Source organism: Erythrolamprus reginae, chromosome 1 (genome assembly GCF_031021105.1).
Source record: "Erythrolamprus reginae isolate rEryReg1 chromosome 1, rEryReg1.hap1, whole genome shotgun sequence".
Lineage (NCBI taxonomy): Eukaryota > Metazoa > Chordata > Lepidosauria > Squamata > Dipsadidae > Erythrolamprus > Erythrolamprus reginae.
Genome location: NC_091950.1, coordinates 161,824,188 through 161,846,194, shown reverse-complemented (window position 1 = coordinate 161,846,194; position 22,007 = coordinate 161,824,188). Strand labels below are relative to the sequence as shown.

Below are 22,007 nucleotides of genomic sequence, written 5' to 3'. Positions count from 1 at the left end.
GCTGTATGTTGGGTCTTTTATTTCCCTTTACCCTTATCCACTTCACAAAGTTACTATGGAGCCAAAAAAAATACAACTGTTGCTGTGTCTGAATAAATGTCTCATATATATTTCATATATAACTATAACATTTTTGCAAATAGTGCAAGGAAACACTAGGAATACCATTGTTCAATGGATTCAGCTTCTGAGTGGCCTTTAAGGGCAGCATCATACAGAGTGCATTGCAATAGTACACAGTTAATTAAAGTGTGCATGATTATAAGAAATGACACCGAGTCCAGAAGAATTAGAAGCACATAACCACTTGGTTTTGCCAGGGCGGAGATTAATGCTTTCCATCCTGGTCCCAAAGTCCCCAACACTTCGGAGACACAGCCTTCATAGCATTACCAACAGAGTAGCCATGCCCCCTGCCCAGTATTGGGCAGCCACTTAACTGCATGAGATTTGGCTTCTGCACATGCGCAGTAAACCAAATCTCCTGAGATTTGGGCTATTTTTGCCAGGATTTTTGCTTCCACACATGCTCAGAAGCAAACAAACTGTGATTTTTGGCAGGAATCTGTCCATCGTGCCATTCCCAGGCCAAAATCAGACCATTCCCAGGCCATTTCCACTGACCCGACAGCATCCCCCCACGTGGAGAGAGGAGCCCATGAGTGCCACTGCCCCATCTTTAAAACAATGTAACCTGATGGAACGAAGGAAGTATCCCTTCCCCGTTGCAGGACCTGTCCTCTAGAATTGTGTTTCTCCAATCACAAAAAAGTTAAAGTATCTTGCCCCTTGCTGTCCTTTAATGGGCCCCTGAAGTCCTGACTCTTTCTCCAGGTAATGGGAGAGAGAAGCCTTCTAAGGAAATTACATGAATGAGTTGACTATGTTGGTCCCGAGATTATTAATTTCTCTCTCATTTTTTTTAACTGTAGCATGTGTAAGACTAAAGAATCACTAAGGATTGGGTGGCCTTATAAATCAGTAAACTAAGATCGGCTGGGAGAGTATGGATGGACCTGATGTTTGAGGTTCTCCTCAGCAGAATTGGATGGAGGATTCTGAATTGCAACCACTTTACCAAGGAAAATAATGCAGTTGTTTAATACAAGTTATAATTACTTAAAAATACCACTACAAGGGTAGTCCTTGACTTACAACAGTTCATTTAGTTATGATGGCTCTGGTGGAGGGGGAAGTGGCTTATGACTGTTTTCACACTTTCAACCATTACTTTGGACACATGGTCAAAACTCGGATGCTTGGCCACAGGCAAGTATTTATGATGGTTGTAGTGTCCCTGGGTCATGGGATCACCTTCTAATCTATGACCTTTTGACAAGCAAAGTCAGATTCCTTTAACAACCAAGTGATTCATATAACAAGGGTGGCAAGAAAGGTTGTAAAATGGGAAGAAAACTCACTTAGCAACTGGCTTGCCTAGCAACCTAAATTTGGGGTGTAATTATGTTCAAGGATTACCTGTACAGTACTACTCTTTTCTATTTCAAGTCAGACCTTGTTTGTAGCTTGACGAGCAGACATATCCCACAGAAACAATGTGAAGCGAGGCAAACAGTGCAATGCTTTTACTTTGGCTTTGTAGAAGAATGGGACACACCATTTCAGGAAGCAACTTTCCAGGTGCTCTTTACCCCAAACACCATTGAAGTAAAGCAACTCTTTGATGATTTGGGTCACATTACCAAATATGTTTACTGTACAGTATACCATTGGCCCCCAACCTTTGGGGCAGCAGGGACTGGTTCTGTGGAGAGAGGTGTTTCCGTGGACCAGAGGGGATATCGTTTCATGCGCTGCCTGAACCCAGTGGAGAGAGTTTTGCTTGTTTGCATGGGCTCATTTCTGCCATGCAGCGGATGGTGCCACTCCAGGGCCCACGTGTTGGGGACCCTTGCTATAGAAAATTAAGGAAGCCTCATTCTCCTTCTCCCAGCTGTTCATCTTTCCCTTCTACACCCCCACTATAGGAACACAGCAGAAAACCCTTCTCAAAAAAGATAATTTAATATGAGATTTCCTTTTTCTTTTCTTTCATTCACATAGAGACAGAAGATTAAACTTTGTTAACATCATCACCCACACAAGATTTGCATTGCACATGGGTGGATGATATAAATAATATATAAACATATACATATACATATATACATGTTCATACATATATAAAACCAAAGTGATTATGCTCACATTCCCTATATACAAAGCAGTCTAGAAACGGGAATTCTCTCCTATTCTCCAAGTAATAAAGAAAAATAATAAAGTGCAAGGATTCACCCCCTCTTTTTTTTTTACTTTGCCTATCGTAATTTTTGCCTTGGATTCTTTCAAACCTACCCAGTGTGCTAGATTGGTTTCAAGCAGATGACTGTAATACGCGGTGATTAAAGGGGGTCAATAGCTTCTGAGCCATTTGTTTAATCAGAGAAGGGCTTATAACCTGATAGCAAAGCATTTGCTACCAAGCACGGAGGCTTCATCACTAAAATCTTTACTCTGGGAGTAATGTCAGGCTTCTTGTGAATTTGGAGAGCTACATCTGAAACCTTGTGACATGCTGATGGCCCAGACACTCCGGTTTCTGTGCGGTACAATTTTTACAATTAACCCATCAGCAAAAATCAGATATTGTTGAATCCCAGCACTGATTTTAAAGCAAGGCTACTCACTTAAAAGGGGGTTATACATTTTTATGACTGAATGAGAAAGGTGCTTCTGAGCAGGGTTTTGTTGATGCTAGACTGCCCTTCTCACCACTGTGGGATTCTATGCACAGGTTTTTAATCTATGTCCCATGGTGCCGATTACCCTATGAATCCTTTCTGACCGATTCCCTTCATCTCTTTCAGTGAGCAACAGAACACAGAGAAACACACACCAGTGGCTAGAAGGATGTCACTGTCTCTCTTTCAAATGGCAATCAAGGTACAATACAGCTTGCAATGTGACATGACCTGAAGAGCAGACCCCCAAGAGAAGGCATGGTGGGGACAAGGCAATGGACCACAGCTTGGATGCTTGGCTGTCAATCAGGATACAAAAGAAAGCCAGAGAAAGTGCTGTATTTATTGTTGTTGCCTCCGTGGGCTTTGCCTCCATCCAGTTTGACGTAGACTTCGTCTCCCGAGTCCAGGTGGAGCACTACACTGTTGCTGGCGTAGTCATAATTCTGGTCCGCATCCTGAGCAATGGCGCTGGCACGCACCTGCAAAGCACATCATGCCAAGAAGGAAGAGGGGATCAGATCTCTGTCCTGTAAATCCCCCAAACCATCATTGCACAGCTTGCGCCCTCTTTTCCCTGCCACCAGGATTTGTATTTATAATAAAACCATAATAAAATCACTGTAACACCATAGAATTGCAATGGGATAGATTTTATGATTTGATACCTGAACATTCTTGAACTACTGGTACATGTATTGTAGTTTGTTCCAGTGCATCATGTTTGCATTGTGGGCTCTCAGCCATTCCCCACTTAAAGAGTTTTGCCTGATTCTATACAGGTGGCTCCATGTTTTTTGGGGTGACTGCAATCCTGGAAATGGTTTTGGTGGATTTGCATGATCTATTTGGTTGTGTTATTGAAAGTCACCCATCTTAATCACCCAAAGGTGCTTTTCCAAGTGGCAACTGGACTTCCTTGTTTTTCTTTGAAGATGTTTTGCATCTCATCCAAGAAGCCTCTTGAAAAAACACCTTTGGGACAACCATGACTTGGATGACTGAAAATCTCCATAGACATTTGTAATGCACTTTGGGAAGAACACCTTCGAATGGTGTGGGAGTATGAAAGCATATTAGTCAGCATTTCTTCATTTAGATTGTAAGATTGTGATATATTATTCCAAGTTGGTTTCCTAGATTTAAGCCTGGTGAGTGATAAGGAGTGTAATATTTTATGTATTGGAAATGCTCTAGGAATCGATGGCATGTTTTTCTTGCCATGGGCTCCTAGAGATGCCATCGGGATAACATTCCTTATATGCAAGTCCTGTTAAAGTAAGCCCAGGGGGTTCTTTTCTCCAGATGCCAGTGATATGTCCTAGCATTTAATGTCAAATTTAAAGGATGCTCAAAGAAAGCCTAAAATGTTTGAACAAAACACACACACACACCAAAAAATGGTTCCTAAGTTGATAAGGAAGATAAAATTCCAGAGTTACCCGTTTGAATCAGATTGCTTTATTCTGATCCTCCCTTGATATTAATCTCTACCTTTATCTCCTGCTCACATCTATTTCATTTCCATCACAGCCTCCCTCCCCCCTCCTTTGACTCCTTTTTTTGTCTTCCAGCCAACTGTTTCTTAGGTTTTGCTCCTTGTTCATTCCTATTAACGATCATCTCCATCATGCATACATATTCTTTTTTTCCCCTCTTAATCAGCCTTCTGAAAAAGAACACCAAATATGACAGTAGAAGACACACAGTTTAACCTCTTCTCAGGGAAGTATTTTTTTCATCTGTCCTTTTTGCAACCCATCCTGGCTCTTTGTTAAAAGTCTTCAATGACAAGAGTTTCTCTAATTTCTCCAAGCCTTTTTTTTTCTCACCTACTTACCCAAGCAAGCTTTTTAAATACCCTTTCACATCTGTCTGCTTCTCCTCTTTCAGCAACATCATTTCTATCTACTAATCTTTGGATTTTCCATTCGCTTTCTCAATTTTATCTCTCCGTTAATCTGGCACTCCTCTTTTTCTTTTGATTTTTTTCCTTCCTTCCCTCATATTTTCAATCCATTCAGTTCATTTTCTAATTAAATATGACTTACTTTGAAGAGGTATTATGGAAGGTTTATTTTAAAGTTTTCTTGCTGCTTTATCCAATCATCCTATTTATGAGAAATCATAATAATGTAAAAGGTGATACCCCACTTTTTTGTACCTCTACCTACAAATTAGTTGTAGCTTTCATTCCTCTGAGCAAAGTTGAAGACAGATGTCCTTTGCTTTGTCTTGCTAATTCCAGGGCAATTCCTTAATTAGCCTTTTGCTTCTTTAGTTTAAACTGTTAACATTTCTTTTGCAATTATCCAAAAATCCAATACCATTGTAGCAGTAATAAGGTGAAAACTCTTATTTTTTTAGCCTTTTCTATATCCAGCTTAATTGTGCATGTAATCAATTGTTGGACACCACATCCAATTGCTTTTTCTTCATCTTCTCTCTTGTGCCTTTTATTCTCCTCCTTCCTTTATAACCAGCTTCATCATTACTTTTCAGTCCTCCAAATTTCATTCTCTACACCACCCTGAGTGCACATAAGCACCCGCCCACCATAACTGATCAATGGCTCAAGCCATTGTGTGATGAATTCTCTTTCCTCACACAAAATTAATGCAACTTGCACCCCTAATTTCCATCATCCTGCAAAACCTAATCTAATTTAGTCTTCCTAATGCTAAAAGAAGCTATCATAAAAATGTCATAGCAAGTATCTGAATGGATTCATATAACAATCTCCAGAGGAGTCCCAATTCTGTAGGGGCTAATCACATCCATATAAGACTCTTTGTTACCAAACACTCTGTTTGTGGGAGAGGTGGGGAGGAGAGAGAGAGACAGAAGGGAAAATATGTGCCTTGGTTTCCAGCAACTGCCTGGACAGGTCTATGTTGTTGTTGTTTTGACATTTTTTGGAAGTTCCTACCATCTTCATAGGGCTACAACATTCAGTCACCAAGTTTCTATCCTAATGCCTATAACCACTATCCCAAACTGACTCTACTAATTACTGTCTGCTAAACTATGGTCAGAAACAACAAGCTTTCAAGTTGCCATATAATTTATTAGATGAATACAGCAGGAATTTTCCCTTTGTCTCTAGGCAGTTCACAAGCAGGGTATGCACAAATGTGAGCCTGAGATTTTGAGAATGAATTTCATTTATTGGTTACATCACAATCTGCACATACTCCCTACCCTGTCCCCCCTGGGCTTTTGGGAGCTTTCCATGGTTCTGGAAAAGAATTTGTGGGAACCTGTCACCAAAACAGGTAAAGTCATAAAATAAACTACAGGTGTAGAATAAACTACAGGTCTAGGACATGGCTGAAAATGGTGGGAATATCTTTTTTTCCTCATCCTCTATACTGAAAGAATTTGTGGGTTAAAAAACAAGATGATGATATTTTTCCATTTTGGGGTCAAAGAAACATGCGTACACACTTGTAAAATGTGTGTGCATTCTGTGTGTCTAATCTGTGCATACATACACACAATACACACATAAAATCAAACACACTCCATATCAAAATCTTACAAATAATAATCCAGGATATAATACTATACAAAATGAGAAGACAGTGGCCATGGGCAACTATTTTTTTATTCTTTGTTCATAACCTTAGCAACTAGAGTGAAGAGGTATATTGCTCTCATACTATCTACAGTGTTCCCTCGATTTTCGCGGGTTCGAACTTCGCGAAAAGTCTATACCACGGTTTTTCAAAAGTATTAATTAAAAAATATTGCGGTTTTCCCCCCTATACCACGGTTTTTCCTGCCCAATGATGTCATATATCATCACCAAACTTTCGTCTACCTTTAATAAATATTTTTAAAAAATAAACTTTAATAAAGAAACATGGTGAGTAATAATCTAAATGGTTGCTAAGGGAATGGGAAATTGCAATTTAGGGGTTTAAAGTGTTAAGGGATGGCTTGTGGCTTCATAGCCAAAAATAGTGCATTTACTTCCGCATCTCTACTTCGCGGAAATTCAGCTTTCGCGGGCGGTCTAGGAACGCATCCCCCGTGAAAAGCGAGGGAACACTGTATACTATATAGGCATGATGGTTAATACTTATTGATATCTGTACTCACCCTGATTTCACTATAATCACATTACAAAGCTTGTGGCCATCAACACACAAATCCAGAAATTAATTTTTAAACCCACAAAAACTCTAAAATTAAAAATGTTCTCCGAAATGAATTCTTGGTAGGAAAAAAGAAGATACTGGGTGATCTCAGGCTTTCAATTGAACTGACAGTTTCTCTGGCATGGAGAGAAAGTAATTACTTCCTTTTCAGTCTATAGCATACCCTCCATACACAATAATAAGTGGATGTCTTCCTCTTCCTACCAGGTCCATGCTTTCTTTCCTTCAGTTCTATTCTGGAGTCCAAAAAAATTGGATTCAGGATAGAAAACTCATTAAAGCAAAGCCTGCCCTTGAATTATGAACTCCAGGATATCATCGTCATCATCATCATCTGCAATTAGAGCTTGATAAAGTCAAATTTAGAATTTCTATCACAGAAGAAAAAGAGAAGTAAGCTTAAAATTCTAATAATTGGTAATAGTGGTTCCATCTAATTTGGCTAGTGGCTATGTAATGTAGAGAGCACAGGTTTACTTAGTTGCATCATGTGATAAAGGGTTACATTTATTTAGATACTTTTATATCTAGGTGTATTTTTGTTTAACCAAAGCAGTATGAAACATTTGTATTTAATAAATAAGCAAATAAATAACATTTCAACTTATTGGAAAAATATATGGGGCCTTTTCTAAAAGGACTTCTGGGGAAGAAATGGTGAACTTTAAAAATGGAGCTGAAAACTCATTATTGAAGAACCAGCAAGGACTCCAAGCTCTTTGAAATTCCTGTTCAAACAAGAAGATGACTTGGATCATTCACAATTGTACAGACAGTTATTGCTCATTAAGACATTGTGGGACAGAAGATGTGGGTTTTGAAGAACATATTGGACAAGTATTTGTCTGAAATGGTATAGGAATTCCTGCTTGAGCAAGTGTTAAACTAGAAGACCTCCAAGGTCTCTTCCAACTCTCTTATTCTTTTATTGTGACAGATGGTCTTAGAGCTCTTGGAGACAAGAGAACACCATCTCCACCAAAATTGTGGTCAGAGATTTAGTGGACCCTGGGTTACGTATTTCCTTTCTAATCACTTTTGGAAATTGCTTATTAATTTTTCAGATATTAAGAATCTTTGTAACAAGAAGTTTTTATAACACTAGGTGAATTTCTTTCAGTCCTTAGCAAAAGCTTTAAAGGCAAGTTTAAAGACTTTTTTAAAAAAATAAACAGCAACAATGTAATTAAAACTTTGATTTTGGAAAGTTAAGGACTGACTAAGGATCCAGATGGATTTGGAAGAATTTCTTTTGAAGTTAAATATAACAATCCTTCCCGTGGGAAAATGCTGTTGTTTTGAATTTTAACGACAAAAAAAAGAATACACATTGAAGATTAGAACTGGGGATTATGGTATATTTAAAGGAAAAGAACACTTAAATTTGATTTACTAAAGCCTAGAAAAACAAAGTAATTTAACATTGGAGCACATTTGTGAACAATGGACCAAAAATTTCATTTTAAGAGTGTCAGCAACTATAGATATATTATAATGGAAGATGGTGTGGGAGAAGTAGTTTTGAAAGTGGATTAGACTTCCAAGAAATATATGAAAAGATTCTACACAGGATAAGCAAATGAAATGGACTGATGTCATAGTAGAGAGATATACAAACAACAAACCAAAAGGATAACTTTTCCATACCAAAAAGACTTGTTAAATATTTCAATAATTTTATGAGATGTATAAAGAAAAAATTAAATTCAAGGATATTACTTGAAGTGATTAAATATTATGTTCATTAAAAGTAAAAGGGAAGGAATTAAAATTGGTTTATTTGATCAAAGTAAAAATAGATATGTTGGTCTCTCTGGTACCAATAGTCTTTTTCTGACATCAGAACTGAACAAAAAGGCTATAAGGGTTTCTTTATAGCTAAGACATGAGATATTGGAGAAGAGATCATTTATGTTATTTTAAGAGAAGATGGTAAGTTGTTAAATTTGTTTATACTGTGATGAAGGGGGAATGGTTTCTTTAGATATTTCTTTTGTTTTTCTTCTCTATATATTCTTACTTTTTTCTTTTAATTCTATTTTTCTTTTTTCTGCACTTTCCATTTTTTCTTTTTATTCTTTTAGTTTTTCAGTTTGTATCTTCAGTTGTAATTATTATTCAAAATAAAAGCCATAGCATCAGCCTGTCTTCACACATTATTCACCTGCACTGCTCTACAAATAGTAGTAAATGAGCCATCCATCTCTCTCTCCTCTCTCTCCTCTCTCTCTCTCTCTCTCCTCTCTCTCTCTCTCTCTCTCTCTCTCTCTCTCTCTCTCTCTCTTTCAATTTGGCATTCTCAGAGGTTGCTATAATGGAAGTAAAATGGAGAAACCCTGTGTACTAGAAGTTGCCTTGAATTAGAAGAGAAAAGGCAGAATATTAAACAAATAGGGTTTGCCAACATCCCAAGTTGTGATTTTTTTTTCTCACAACTAGGAACATGACGTAGACCTCCTTATAACCTTAGTCATCTTTTCAGGAGTCATAAATATTACTATGTTTACATTATTATTTTACTCCTAAATGTTACTACTAGAATAAAATACTGTATATCCCTGATTAATGAATGGCTATATGGGGGGTGGGGAGCAAGTGTAACATCTGCTCCATACTTTGCTGAACTAGATATACCGGTATAACTGCCTATTAAATAAAAAATTGGTATCTCAGGTGGCATCACGGAATATCTCATCTCCCTTCCAATTCCCACTTCCCACAATCCTGCTCTGTTGCTTGTTATTGCATACATGTGGTGGATATTAAAACATAAACATTAATTGATCAAACATCCCTAAGTCTTAAGTGCCAGAGAAAAGATTCTCTGCTAAAGGATTCTTCCCTTCCCTAATGTACATATGCCTCCATCCCTAACTTAGAGGTAAGATCTGAACGAGCAGGTTGCAGGAATGAGGTATATCTAGTTTAATGAAAAGAAGGACTAGGGGAGATGTGATAGCTGTGTTCCAATATCTCAGGGGTTGCCACAAAGAAGAGAGAGAATCAAACTATTCCCTGAAGTACCTGAGGGTAGAACAAGAAGCAATGGGTAGAAACTAAATAAAGAGCGAGATAACTTAGAACTAAGGAGAAATTTCCTGACTGTTCGAACAATTGATCAGCTTGCCTCCAGAAGTTGTGAAAGCTCCAACACTGGAAGTTTTTAAGAAGATCTGCCTGAAGTGAGGTAGGATTTCCTACCTAAGCAGGTGGTTGGACTAGAAGACCTCCAAGGTCCCTTCCAACTATGTTATTCTATTCTATTTTAATGAGCAAAGGTCTCTGGGAAAGAACCTCAATGATTTTTTTCACTGATGAGTTCAACTGTTTTCCATCCATTCAGTCTTGAAGCTGCAGAAATTACATCACCTTCAGGATTTCTATTGTCAGTTCCTATCCTCTATTAATGTTTCTGACTTCTCTCCAAGGTAAACTGTGACAAAGGTAAACTGTGACAAAGCCTTACAGATTTTGCATAGCTTGATCCTATACTTGGACAATCTTTGCAATGGGGAAAGAGTACTTCATCATTGATTTGGTTAAGCCTAATTCATCATGGGCTACAGACAAGAGGAAGGCGGTGACTGCAGAATACTTCAGGGGGATAAAAGATGTTTGCCAGGGTTGTGTTTGTGCCTCAGGTAGGTGGAAAACAGAAAACAACCTTTTTCTCTAAATTTCACAAATCTAAATGGCAGAGGTAGAAAGAAAGATAGATGTTACTTATAATGCCATTATAAAATATGTAGGTAGGTAGGTAGGGTACTGTATATCAATGGTATAATGTTGAAAGAAACTTCAAATCTTTCCTAGTCCAAATCTTGATGAAATAAGAAAGCCACTAGTAGTACAATCCTTCCTCCCCCCCCCCCCCACACACACACACCCATCTTTCTAAAATAAAGTATCTCTGATCCCATTTTGGAAGGCAGTTCCCGAATAGTAGTAAGTCAAGCACTTGCTTTCCTTGAATTGAAATTGTCCTACCAGGTAACATCCCCTATCCCATTGGAAGGAGATCCTGACATTTAAAGATAAGAAAGGAAATTTGGCCTTCAAAGATGACATTTAGAACAGGAAGAAGGGACTAAATTATACACCTGAAGGAAGAACAGCTGCATACAGACAGAGACAGTAAAAATGATTTCCTGAAAATCTAACTACATGTGACATTTAACACATAAGTACACCCTAACAAACATTCCCCCTTTCTTTCCCCTCGAGAAAAAAGACAATATGTGGAGAGGGAAACTTAGCAATTACTAAAAGAGAATTTCAAAGTTTATTTTTATTTTATTTCTAACCTGGGATTACCTAGTGTGGACTGTCACAAGACTATCCAAAATTCCTGAGTACTGGAACTCCAGTCGTTCTTTAGTCACGTAGATAATGGTCCTTGTTGTACATGTCAGTTCACTGGAGGCAAAGCTGTACAAATTCAGTGAGCTGCTATCAGCTTTAACATACAGTATAAGAAAAGATGCTTTGGTCTGTGTGTGTGTGTGTGTGTGTGTGTGTGTGTATCTTTTTAGCAAAAGATCATGCTCAGTTTAAAATGGGAGAGGAGAGTACACAGTACTTTAAAAAGGCATTTGGGTGGATAAAACTGCAAGACTGGGGGGGCTACCTGTAAATAAAGCCACCTGTAGTTCAGAAGGATAAACGAGAAAAAGAAAGTTGGTCTCTCCGTTTCATTGCCTTACTCTTCAAATTATGGGGAGCAACATTGTGAACACTTAAGGTCTGGGTTCATTTTCTAGTTCATTGGTGATTTGGAAAGCCCACTTGAGTCAAAAATCCCCCCCCCCATCAACAATGGGCGGATTTTCTACTTTTAGAATCCCGTAGAGATCCCATTTAGACCAAGAGTTCTCAAAAAGCCTTTTCACAAGATGAAAGCTGGCTTTTCAAGTATTGATTTTTATAAAAAAAGTTTTGGAATGGAAGATGAGAAAACAAGTTCTACTCTGCTGTGTACCAAGAAGCTCCGAAATGGGTTTTATATTTTCACTGGCTGAATTTCCACCTCACTCCTTTCCCGCCCAATAAGTATCCGAGGTTCAGGATTAGAGCAAGGGGGTCTCTAACCTTGGCAACTTTAAGACTTGTGGACTTCAAGTCCCAGAGTTCCTCAGCCAGCAAAGTATTCTGGGAGTTGAAGTCCAAAAGTCTTAAAGTTGCCAAGGTTGGAAAACCCTGTGCTAGAGGATCTGTCCTCACCTGCCTCCCTTAAGCACGTGGTAACCCACCCACCCACCCCCCGGAGCCTCGCCCCAGCCCAACAGGTCTGCCTCGGGTCGCACCCACCTGGCCATTCTTGCAGAGGTCCGCCCACATGCTGGTGCCGTCCCCGCCGCGCATGAGGATGTGGTAGGTGAAGAAGTAGATGCCGCGCACCTGGCAGGTGAACTTCCCCGTGCTGGGCTCGTAATGGTTGCCCAGGTTGGTCACCACGTCGTCGAACTTGAGCACTTCGTAGCCCTCGTGAGGGCTCTTGAGGCCCACGTAGAAGGCGATCCTGGGGCCGCTGAAGACGGCGCTGAGGGCGCCGGTGACCTCGCCTCCAGGCGGCGGGCTGCTACTGCCACTCACTACTCCGACCGTAGTGTCTGCTCCGGGCGGTCCGATTCGGGACATCGAGAGGCCCGGAAGTCCCGGTTTCCCAGAATCCCCTCTCTCTCCAGGAGGACCCCTCGGGCCTGGAGGCCCCGGTTCCCCAGGAGGCCCCCTAGGCCCCGGTTTGCCCGGCCGTCCAGGATCGCCCTTGGGTCCCGGGAAGAAAGGCGGCAGGGGAGACGGCGGGTGGGCGCTCAGCTCCTGCAGGGCCTCCAGAGCGGCGGTGCTCCCGGGACGGCCCGAGGGCCCAGCCGCCGCCACGCCGCCGGCGCTGTAAGGCTCGCAGATCATGCGGCAGGTGCCCATCATCTCGTAGTGAGCGCGGGCGGCGGAGGGCGCCTGGAGCAGGATGGGAATGGCGATGAGCAGGATGAGGCCCATGGCCAGGGCGAGGCCCACGGCGGCCACCAGACGCTTCTTCCTCTGCCAGAACCGGCCCACGAACGCCAACAGGTCTTCCTTGTCAGGCGAGGGAATGGTGACTTCTTTGGACGGCGATTCTGCCTGCGGGGGTGGAGGAAGGGAGAGAGAGAGAGAGGCAGAGAAAAAAAAGAGGGTCAAAGAAAACTTCGTGGTGCTTTTACAGCCCTCTCTAAGCTGTTTGCAGAATCAGGATATCGATTGTTTCTTCATTGCTTATTTGACCCCTATGACAATCGTTAAATGTTGTGCCACATGATTCTTGACAAATGTATCTTTCTTTTATGTACACTGAGAGCATATGCACCAAGACAAATTACTTGTGTCCAATCACATTTGGCCAATAAAGAATTCTATTCTATTGCCCCCAACAATCTGGATCCTCATTTTACCTATCTTGGAAGGATGGAAGGCTCAGTCAGCTAATGAAGTCCAAATACTGTAATTTAAATCCAAATAATAAATAAAAATAAGGAGGAAGGAATGAGGAGAGGACAGCCAGGAGGGATTGACAGAAAAGCAGCCGAGCCCAAACTAGCTCCCTCTATGCCGCCCCCGCCCCCCTTCACCCTCTTCTTCGCAACTCACACAGGCGCTCCCCGACCGGCTCCGGATCCAAGCGCTCTGCGCTCCGCGCTCCAGCGGACTGTCAGGCAAAGCGGCACAGCGACGCTCCAGCTCGGCCGGGTCTTTTTAGCCTCCCCCCTCTCCTCCCGCGTCCGCTGCTTTGCACGGCAGCCACAACATCGCGTCCCCCGACTTCCCCCCTCCACACGCACCCTGCTCTCCTCAGCTTCGACGAAGAGCCAACCGAAAACGTTTCTCCCCCCCCCCCCTTGCCTCCTCCCGCCTCGCTTGGCGCTCCGCCGTGTTCCCTCCGGGATCCCCCAGAAGTTCCCCCAGAGAAGCGGTGTCCTCCCTTGACCGACGGCGAGACGCTCATTCGCGCGGCTGACGGGCTTTTCCCGCCTCTTTCTCTCCCCACTCCCCCCACTTCGCGGCCTCCTGTCAGAGCCCGCCCTTCGCGGGGGGGGGGCACGACTCCAGCTCCTCAGGGAGTCCCATGGGGCGGGAATGGAGGGCAGAGACGCTCACCCCCGTCAGCCTTCCCTCACCAGGGCTGCTTGTGGGGACGGCTGCTCCCTACCTTCCTTTTAGCCACTCGGAGAACTTTGGGCTTTTTTTGCCCCATCTCTTTCTCTATTCAGCTACCTACCCTCCCACTCCCCGCCTAACTTGCCTCGCCTCAACCGGTTCGCTCTCTTCCCGGCGCTCTCCCGCTCGCTCCCTCTTTCTCCGGGCGCCAGGTAGACGGGCGGGACTTGCGAAGAGCGCATCGTCCTAAGGTAGCATTTCTCCGAACGCCTCTCCCGGCTCTCGAGGCCCGTTTGCTGGGCGCGGTAGGGCCGTTGTGGGTGGCGGCTGGCTGGGCTGAGGAGATTCCCAACCTGTCCGTTTTTGTGCCCGCGCGACGCCTCTTCTTCGCTCTACCGACTTCGACGGAGCTTGTTTCCGGCTAGCCCCATCTGAACTGGCGTGTTTGGACCTCGCCTGTTGCGCAAAACACGGCCGGTTGTGGTCGGTCTGAAGCAGGGGGCGTTGCGCCGAGCCCAGAAATTGATTAATTCTCCTCCACCACCCCCGCCGCCGCCCCAAACCCCGTAGAAGCCTAACGAGGAATACCGCTTGTAATCCCCACACGGCTTTTACCTGTAGTGAAGCCGCTCCGAATCCATTGCGGCAGGCGTCTGTGGGGAAAAATTGCGTAAAATCCCACCCAGTTTAAAAAAAAAAAAAAACCGAGCGCCTAAACAATTTCAGGACTTACCAGGACTGCAGTGCCTCTGACACCCGGGAAGCAAGAGAGTTTAGGGAGCTCCTTAGCCAAATCTTTCTCTCCATACACCGCTGGAATAACTAATGGCCGACTCTTCGCATGTTTAGCGGGCCACCCCCTCAGCAGAGCAACAAGGACCAGCGTGGTTTTGTTGTGGCATGGCTGAAGTCTATGCAAAAGCCAACTTTGTGCCACAAGTGAGAAGCATGCAGCTCTTTGGGAATCTGAAGATAGGTAGGTAGGTAGGTAGGTAGGTAGGTAGGTAGGTAAGTAGACAGACAGACAGACAGACAGATGATGGATATATATGAGAGAGAAAAAGAGGACAGATATATGATAGACAGACAGACAGACAGACAGACAGACAGACAGATAGATAGATAGATGAATAGATGATGGGTATATGATAGGTAGGTAGGTAGGTAGATAGATAGATAGATAGATAGATAGATAGATAGATAGATAGATAGATAGATAGATAGATAGATAGATAGATAGAATGATAGAGATGATGGCTAGAGATAAATGGGTGGGTGGATGGATTACCAATACCAGGAGAAGCAAATAATAAGGATCCTCTGATGGCGGAGAAGCTTAATGCTGAAGGAACAAGGGTATGTCCCTGTTCATTCCTCCACCCCTTGTTGCTTTGGGGGATTAAATTTATTTGCTCTGTATCATTGCTTCCCTCCTCCCATATGTGATTAATCAGCAGCAGGCAATTTCATTTTGCAGCATATTTTTTTTACAGCTGCTGCAGCAGCAGCAGCAGCAGCAGCAGTTCAACTTAAAAATGCAATGCAATGACAGCAACTGCTCTTGGACATCCGTATCCTAAAGGTCCGGTTACGAACCCTTGGCTTCTCTACCTGGATGAAACAGTTTAGATCCGAGGTGTGTAAAACTATGCTCTGGGATTCCGGCTCTGAAGTGGTAACTTCACAGGGGCAAAGAGCCTCTTGTTGCTGTCCTAAAATTATCATGTGAAGAAGAAATGGTCTCATAGCATGTTTCTCCATGTAGTTGCATGCATCCATTCAGGCAATTGTATTTCAGAGCAAATAAGTGTCATGTGTCCTCCAGCTTTAATTTTAGCTTTATTTATGATTTATGATTTATCCCTGTGTTGCTTGTATGTACACTGAGAGCTTGTGCATCTTGTGTGCCCAATCACATTTGTCCAGTAAAGAATATTCCATTCTATTTCATTCCATTCCTCTAAATGCATTACTTTAAATTTAAATTTAAATTTAAAAGTTTTGGGGAAAATAGGAGGAGGTGTATTGAGTATGTTTGCTGCCTTGAGTTGCTTCTAATAATCATAAAGGTGGGATATATACAAACAAAATTCTATGCATAGTATCACATAAGAACCCATGACATCTTCCATTCTCTTGAAGAAAACTTTATATCTGATCCTTGGGAATTTACTAGTTTTCCAACAGGAAGCAGAACCATATGGATACGGGATCGGGAATGTCCTATCGCTTGGAAATACAGGAACTTAATGATTTAATAGTTAAATTATTCAAGTTCTTCGTTTTATTTTATGTAGATAGCTCTTTCACGGGGAAGGTGCCCAGAATAACTTGTAAAATCATAAAGTCAGTCCCTGCTTTTGGCTTACTATCTAAGAAAACCTGATTCGAGAAGTGGAGGGATGGGCAGGAAGAATTAAAAAAAAAACAGTGGGTAATTTTATATAGGAATTATAACATACCTGGAACGGATACAAGTCCATCGGAGACAACCTACAGCAGCCAAGAACTAGCCAAGATTGACCCTGCTGAGATTCCAAGAATAGACAAGCTTGGACCTTGGAAAAGTCAATGTCCTGCCAAATGTCCAGTTGTGACAGATGTTAGGAAATGCTGAGCCTAAATTTGGAAAACACCAGTTTGTTAACTTTCACCTGAAAAGTTTGTTAGCCTTTCATCTCCGTTATTAAACTTCTCTCTTTTTATTGTGTTAATATCTTATCCCATTTCACTAGGTTAGCATTATATATATGGGGGGGAGGGTTGGCTTTGTCTGTAAATATAACATATTTAATATTCCAAGAGCAGAGGAACCTATTGAGTGAAGTGACCCTGATTCGCAGAAACTGACTAGGCATGACAAGGCACAACCAGGCAATGATGAGCAAACACCAGCATTTTTTTTCTCTCTCGGCTTTGCTCCTTTGTATATTCAATCATAACCAGTGCCTTGCGAATTCTCCTGGGTATTTTCCCTACAATATGAAGGACTGAATATAAATGTCTCATCTGTCATTGCATACGCCTCTCTCCAAGAATGTAGTCTCCCTGGCTTTACTGTCTCCAGAACGAGGGAACTCTTGGCTGTAACATTTTCCCAGTTGGGAAAAATATGGACAGGAGATTCAAAGGGACTTCAAGGAGAGCCCAGTGGTAGCCTTCTTAGTGACCTCCCATTATTCTATACAGACAAATGCAAGCGAAAGTTTCAAGCCTCTTTCACAAGGGAAGAAACATTTGGGAAGTGGTGATTTCCATAGTACTAACAGCCTCGAGTTGAAGACGAAGCTTACCTGATATGGTAAGAATACAGCTTTATGTTACTAATCAACAGGCAGCCAGAGAAAGGTACCCCAAAAGATCTCCCTCCACCTTTTCATTAATTTTTAATATTCTTTTAATCATTCTTGTAAGTTTTAACTTTTAGATAATGTTTTTATGTTTTAATATCTTATTGTACACCATAGAGTAAGGGAGATGGGTTGGTTGGGATGGGATAGGATAGGATAGGATAGAGACAGACAGATAGATGATAGACAGATAGACAGACAGACAGACACAGAGAGACAGAGATAATGATAGCACATAAATGGGATAGATAGATAGATAGATAGATAGATAGATAGATAGATAGATAGATAGATAGATAGATAGATAGATAGATAGATAGATAGATATGTATGTACATAGATACATAGATACATACATAGATACATAGATAGATAGATACATAGATAGATACATAGATAGATACATAGATAGATACATAGATACATACATAGATACATAGATAGATACATAGATGGATAGATACATAAATGGATAGGTACATAGATGGATAGATACATAGATGGATAGATACATAGATACATAGATAAAGAGAGAGAGAGAGAGAAATAGACATAGACATAGACAGAGATAAAGATAGTACATAAAAGATAGATAAATAGATAGCTGAATCGATGGATTGATGGATTAATTTTGGATGCTGTTTGGAATCCTGACAGCAAACAACTTAACTGCTGTCGGTGTTCCAAATAACATCCAAAATTAAATCAGAGTCCAAGACGAAGTGTTCCTCAAAGTTCCAATTTATTAGCATACCCATGTTGACACATCTGAGAGAAACCCGAATCTGAAGTCAGTTGAACCCAGTTGAAAGTTCAAGCCCTTGTTCCCAGTCCCCCAAGTCCATCACACTGACAGATCTCCATCTGCCAACTTAGCAGAATCCACCCATCTTCTTCAATGCATGTGCAGGAGTGCAAAGACAAAAGATGACCTTGACTATCTAGAAATAATTTGTTATGGCTACATACATACTGATCTCATGCAATTCCCCCTCCCAGCTTCACACATAGTTACAAGACTATTGTAGCTGGCCAAAGACCCCAATTAAAATGGCTTCGGCCTGACACCTGCATTTAAGATTTGTCAGGCTTCATGCCTTTAAAAAATCAAAACAGAATTTTAAATTAAGAGTAGCATTAAGAAGCACCAAAGTCTTTGAATCTCCTAGTTGATAATGAAGTTTCATAGTTCCCTGTTTGTCCAAGAACTGGAAATCTTCAGTCAGATATACCTGTTCATTGATTAACTCTACCATCAACACAAATCAGTTCAAATGGTAAAAAGATATCTGATAATTTTGCGGCTGAATCACTTGTCATTTCCAAATGTATATAGCAATGTTGTATTGTGATCCAATGGCTGCATTAAGTCATTTCTTCACTAGTCATAGCATCTTCTTTCATCGAGAGCCATGGTTGTGCAGTAGTTAGAATACAGGATTGCAGACTAATTCTGCCAACTGCCAGCGGTTCAATTCTGACTGGCTCAAGGTTGACTCAGTCTTCTGAGGTCAATAAAATGAGGACACAGTGGGACAATATGCTGACTCTGTGAGTGGCTTAGAGTGGGCTAGGAAGCATTATGTTATTGCTATTGCTATCCTTGTCATCATTGTGCTGATAAAACTGTAATGAAGACCAGCTTTAGATCATCTTAATGATGGCTAGATTGTGCTACAAAGTCATGAAAAAGCGCTATTAAATCAAAGTCTTTGAATGCTCAAATTCTAGATGCAATCATGACATTTTGAAACAAGATTCCTCACATTCTGGTTAAACAACGGTTAGTCAAATCTCTTTTTGATGTGTCTGCCTGAGCCTCCTATGACCCACTCTTAGACAATCCTGAAAAATGGAAACAATTGACTCGCCAGATGTGAAGGGAGTGGGGGGGATGATGGATGGTGATGATGGGAGCACAGTTCCATTTGTCCCCATTTTTGTGCTGAAAAGAAATCAATCTGCTAATTGTTTTGATTTTTTTTAACGATTCTAAAGGCAGGCTCATACATAATCAAAGGAAAGCAAAATGCCTGCAGACAAGTTTAGAGCTGGATATAAACAGCATCCAAATCCCTATTTAGTTCAAGTAACACCCTGATACAATAGAAGTTCCTTGGGGAAAAATAGCAGTTTTTTCACTTTTGGGAAAAAATAGCAGTTTCACTTTTCCTTAAGCCTTTCTTACTTTATTTTTCCCAATAATTTACTATATGAACGTTAGCTTATATTCATTAAAGGCATCATGTCCCCAAACCTTCTTTTTATAAGTATCTGTGAACAAAAACACATTTTATTTCCCTAGTAGCACAAAAAGAACTTGTTTGCAAAGGGGTTCTGGGTTCCTATTATGTCATCCTCTCCATGTTTCCTTGGCCAATATGGTAAGTTAACATTCCAAGGGTTTGCTTCCCAATGATCATATATAAAATTACATCCTTCCTGAATTCCCAGGCTGCAGTCAGATCACAGACAAAACAATAAAATATTAAGTCCATCTCACAAAATCCGCCATGAGAAAAGATTGCATTTGCAACAGAATGCAGTCAAATGATCAAAGTAATGATTAAACAGAGATGCAAGAGAAGGTGTCTCTGTGTGTGTGTACATATATACAGTATGTGTGTGTATTATATGTGTGTGTTTTTACACTGCTCAAAAAAATAAAGGGAACACTCTAATAACACATCCTAGATCTGAATGAATGAAATATTCTCATTGAATACTTTGTTCTGTACAATTTGATTTCACAGAAATTTGATTTACTTGGAGTTATATTGTGTTGTTTGTGTTCCCTTTATTTTCTTGAACAATGTATATAATATATCCTGTCTTTTATATATTATATATATCGACTGCAGAAAATATGACTTTAGTAATCGAGTAGTTGATACATGGAACTCACTACAAGACTCTGTAGTTTCATCACCAAACCCCTTAGACTATCCACTGCTGACCTCACCCGATTCCTAAGAGGTCAGTCCTATTGTTTCTCTCTTACTAGTAAATGTGTTTAAGAATTGGCAGTCATACTTTCTGGAGCCTGAAATCCGTACAGAACCATATTGCAGGCCACACATTGGATGTTCCTGAAGATTAATGATGTGCAGGCTGGAACACACCTCTTCACTCTCAAAATGATGTTCCCGGGTATTCATTGATGAATCAGTGCTGAATTGAGAGGACAGATGAAAGACCCTCTCTTGTGACCTCTACCATGGAGACAGCTGTTCACTGCACGTGTCAGCTTTATATGTCAGCTTAAAAGATGTTCTTGTTTCTGCTCTTGCTCATAGTTGGCTCTATCCAGTAATGGGCTTCACTTACCTTTGCTACTGGTTCGGAGATATGCATGCACTTGGTAATGATGTCTGATTGGGTGGGCTGAATCAATTCAGAGTTTAGTTTCCTCGGACGAAGAAGAAGGTGGGAGTGACTCGGCAGAGGAGGCCTTGGCACACAGCCCAGGCAGTCAATCTCCCTTATCTTCCGTTGATTCAGATGATGACATTTTGGACCCACGCAGGCGCAGAATTATGCGTAGAAGAGACCAAATAAGAACATATTACAGGAAATAAGGGAGGCCACCTGTGTTTGGGTAGGGCTCCAGTAATTAGGGCTGCTGCTATAGATAGCAGCATGTGGGTTTGGCCATTATGGAGGAATATCTGATTGGAGTTCATCAGGAATCTTGTGTTGCTGGACTTTGTTGCTTTTTCATGTCTTTGAAACCAAAGTAGAGCAATGTGTGTGTGTGTGTGTGTGTGTGTGTGTCCCTTCCTTGGAAGAAGAAGGGGTGTGAAGTTTCTTCACAGCTGCTAGTTAAGTACTTAATGACTGCTTAAGGGAAATTGTACAGACTACCCGGTTGTTTTGGGAAGAGTGCTCTTTGCAATACAAAAAGAGTGCTTTGTTTATTTTGAATTTTGTGATAAAGAACATTGTTTTGAATTTTCAAACCTGTGTGTCTGAAATTTGTACCCTTGAATTTTCGGGAGGCTCCTATCAGAGAGCCCGGCAGAACAGATAGATAGATAGATAGATAGATAGATAGATAGATAGATAGATAGATAGATAGATAGATAGATAGATAGAATATTTACAAAAGTCCTTGGTTGATAGATTGATTAATTGAATGGACATTTGGTGATCTTTCAAAGTTACAACAGCACTGGAGAAAGTGACTTACAACCTTTTTCAGGCTTACGACCATTCCATCAACTCCACGGTCACCTGGATCAAAATGCAGATGCTTGGCAAGTAACATTTATGATGGTTGAGAGTGTCCCTGGATCATGTGCTCACCTTTTGCCAAACTAAGGCAATGGGGAAGCCTGATTCCGCTTAACAACTAATGTTACTAACTTAATACCTGCAAGTGATTAGCAATTGTGGCAAGAAAGATTATAAAATGAGACAAAGCTCACAAAGCTCTTTGCTTAGCAGTGGAAATGTTGAGGTCAATTGTGATCATTAGTTGAGGGCTACCTGTATTTGACATCTGGGCTCCATGGTTCCATTCAGTCCTGCTCAAACCAGGATGTGGGCTACATTTTTAGAAGTCCAGTGAACCTGCTAAACTCCTGGGCCTTTAGACATTGTCCAATTATATTGAATTCTAA

General features: G+C 41.2%; 1 protein-coding gene across 2 annotated transcripts; it reads right to left on the bottom strand.

Moving 5' to 3' along the window:
• Positions 1 to 2,006: 2,006 nt before the first annotated feature.
• C1QL2 (complement C1q like 2) lies at positions 2,007 to 13,024 on the bottom strand. Of its 2 annotated transcripts, none has more exons than XM_070736973.1 (2): positions 12,212 to 13,024; positions 2,007 to 3,223 (listed from the first exon to the last, which is right to left on the bottom strand). In XM_070736973.1, the coding sequence occupies exons 1-2, from the start codon at positions 12,899 to 12,901 to the stop codon at positions 3,044 to 3,046; spliced, it is 870 nt and encodes a 289-aa protein (XP_070593074.1). In that variant the 5' UTR covers positions 12,902 to 13,024; the 3' UTR covers positions 2,007 to 3,043. The 2 variants fall into 2 exon arrangements, with proteins under 2 accessions (XP_070593074.1, XP_070593066.1); XM_070736965.1 differs by lacking the exon at positions 2,007 to 3,223 and adding an exon at positions 7,196 to 7,238 and having other exon boundaries at positions 12,212 to 12,974.
• Between the last annotated feature and the right edge of the window lie 8,983 nt (positions 13,025 to 22,007).